At 49.6% G+C, this 2,500-nt stretch overlaps 1 protein-coding gene across 1 annotated transcript in view; it reads left to right on the top strand.

The window, feature by feature from the left end:
* The window catches only part of LOC125034441, a 178,273-nt gene that overhangs the window by 115,205 nt on the left and 60,568 nt on the right, over positions 1-2,500 (top strand). The window contains exons 6-7 of the mRNA XM_047626187.1: positions 125-268; positions 494-762. Of these exons, the coding sequence (XP_047482143.1) occupies positions 125-268; positions 494-753 (404 nt within the window). The 3' untranslated portion in view covers positions 754-762. The remainder of the gene's footprint in view (positions 1-124; positions 269-493; positions 763-2,500) is intronic.

Raw genomic sequence — 2,500 nt, 5'->3', positions numbered from 1 at the left:
TATGTATACGTCCGTCCCCTATATATATTCCCGGTCAGTCCGTCTGTCACAGCCAGTCAGACACAGAACCAATTAGTCAATCAATCTATCAATCTCACCTGCCTCCCCCTCCCCCCCTTGACAGGTATGGCACGGCGGAGTGGTCGTCCTCGGAGGAGAGCGGCACGGGCGAGGAGTCGTCCTACCGCGCCTACAGGAGGAGACGGCGGGGGGGTCGTGACAATAATGACTCCTCCACCAACGACCTGTCTTCTCAGGACGCCAAGAGGTGGGCGGACGCGGTTGTGGGCGGGATATTGTTCTTCCTTCTTGCATGCGATGAATAGGATCTTTTTCAGTCGCGTACAAAGTCTGAATTATTCAAGTTGTACGGCTCAGGAATGTGCTTTCTAATGAATGTCTCCCCTAATGAGTGACACAAAGTTAAAGACTTATTTCCCATGTCATGGATGTTACTTGTGAGGAGAGTGTTGAAACTTGTGCCGTCCCTCAGGCCGCACGAGAACGGGTCTTCCCTGGAGGGTCGTGGCGGCGGAGGTCGTCGCGGCGTGCTGGGCTCTTCGTCGGAGGACGTCGTCGCCGCCGGCGCCTCCGTCAGGACGACGCGCGCCTCGCGGCTCCGCCAGGCCGCGCTCACGTCGCCCACCGCCAACAACAACTCAAACAGCAATAATAACAACAACAGTAGCGGCAACAACAACAACAGCTTTAACAGCAACAACAACAACAATGCCAACCCCGTGCAAGACCTGAAAGACACAGGTACGTTCTTTGTTATGGAAAGATTGTTGTTCTTTTGTGGATGATGATGGAGAGAAGTATAAGGAAAATAATAATGATAATGACTACGATTACAATTATTATTATTATCTATTATTATTATTATTATTATTATTATTATTATTATTATTATTATTATTACTGTCACTATCATTACTATTATTATTGTTATTATTATTGTCATCATTATTTTTGTTGTTGTTATTATGGTTATTATTATCATTATTAATACTGTTATTTTTGTTAGTGTTTTTATGATCATCATTATTATTATCAGCATCATCATCTTTTCTTCTTATGATTTACTGCTGTTGCGGTTCCTGTTATTATTAATTGTTCGACATTTTATGTTTCATAATTACTTTCGATATTATTATTACACTGATACTAATGTTTGCATTATTACTACCTGTGTAAAAGTTATGACTGTGTTAGGATTAATAAGTCTGCTTGACATATTATTTGATTTTTACTATGATCTGTTGATGATGTATTGAATAAGTTACACGCTAATGCTAAAATTAATCCTTCCCTTCGCTATGATAAATCTCTTGGTAATGATCGTGTCGCCGCCGTCTTATTTTAACCAGAATCGAAATCAGAAAAAAAGTCTTAATTCGACTTCGACTTCAACGATATTCTCAACACATTTTGTGGGTCGATCGTGGTCTTCGTCCTTTGTTTCTCGGGCTTTGCGGGACTCAGGGTGAGCACTGTGAGTCAGGGCGCATGGGGTCGAGGGGGGAGAGGAGGGAGAAGAGAGGAGAAGGGAGTAGAGGAGGAAGGGGGGAAGAAGGGGGAAGGGAGGCGGGGAGGGAGGGGGAAGGGAGGCGAGGAGGGAGGGGGAAATAGGCGAGGAGGGAGGGGTGAAGGAGGGGGAAGGGAGGAGAGGAGGGGGAAGAGAGTAGAGGAGGGAGGGGAGGAAGAAGGGGTGAAGGCAGGGGAAGGAAGGAAAGGAGGAAGGGGCGAGGAAGGGAGGGATAGTGGGAAGGAGAAGGAGGGATGGGGATGTGTGTAGAGGGAGAGGAGGGAGGGGGAAAAGGGAGGATGAGGGAAGGGGGTGTTAGTGGGGTGGAGGGAGGGGAAGAAAGGGATGATAGAGGAAAGAAGAAGAAGAAGGAAGGGAGGAAGGGTGAGGGAGAATAGTTAGGGGGAAGGAAGAATGGCAGAAGGAGGCCAGGGCAGTGTGCCGAAAAAGAATGAATGAATATGGGGCAGAGATGGAGGGGGAGAGGGGGACGGCTTAGGAAGGGAGGGAAAGGAGAGGGGGGGGGGGAGCAGCGGGCGGGGGAAATTGATGCTATGGGTGGGTGTTCTACTTTTCTCGGTGGGTGGGCGGTGGCGGGGTGCTGGAGGGGGGGGGGGCGTGAGGCGGGATGAAGGAGAGTTTGATGCTGGAGTTCCCTGTCCCTGCGAATTGGGGGATGAAGGGTGTTACAAGAGAAGGAGGGAAGAGAGGGAGGGAGGGAGGGAGAGGAGGGAGGGAGGGAGGGGGAGGGAGGGAGGGAGGGAGGGAGGGAGGGAGGGAGGGAGGGAGGGAGGGAGGGAGGGAGGGAGGGAGGGAGGGAGGGAGGGAGGGAGGGAGGGAGGGAGGGAGGGAGAGGAGGGGAGGGCCATGGTATTTAGGACTTTTAGTCTTCTCGGGTTTGGTTGAGTTTCCCCTCGTTTTTGGCTGGATTTGTTTTTCTCGCTATTTCAGTCTAGTTTCAGATTTATAATA

Source organism: Penaeus chinensis, chromosome 18 (genome assembly GCF_019202785.1).
Source record: "Penaeus chinensis breed Huanghai No. 1 chromosome 18, ASM1920278v2, whole genome shotgun sequence".
Lineage (NCBI taxonomy): Eukaryota > Metazoa > Arthropoda > Malacostraca > Decapoda > Penaeidae > Penaeus > Penaeus chinensis.
Note: the sequence above shows the minus strand (reverse complement) of the source record. Positions and strands in the feature narration are given on the sequence as shown.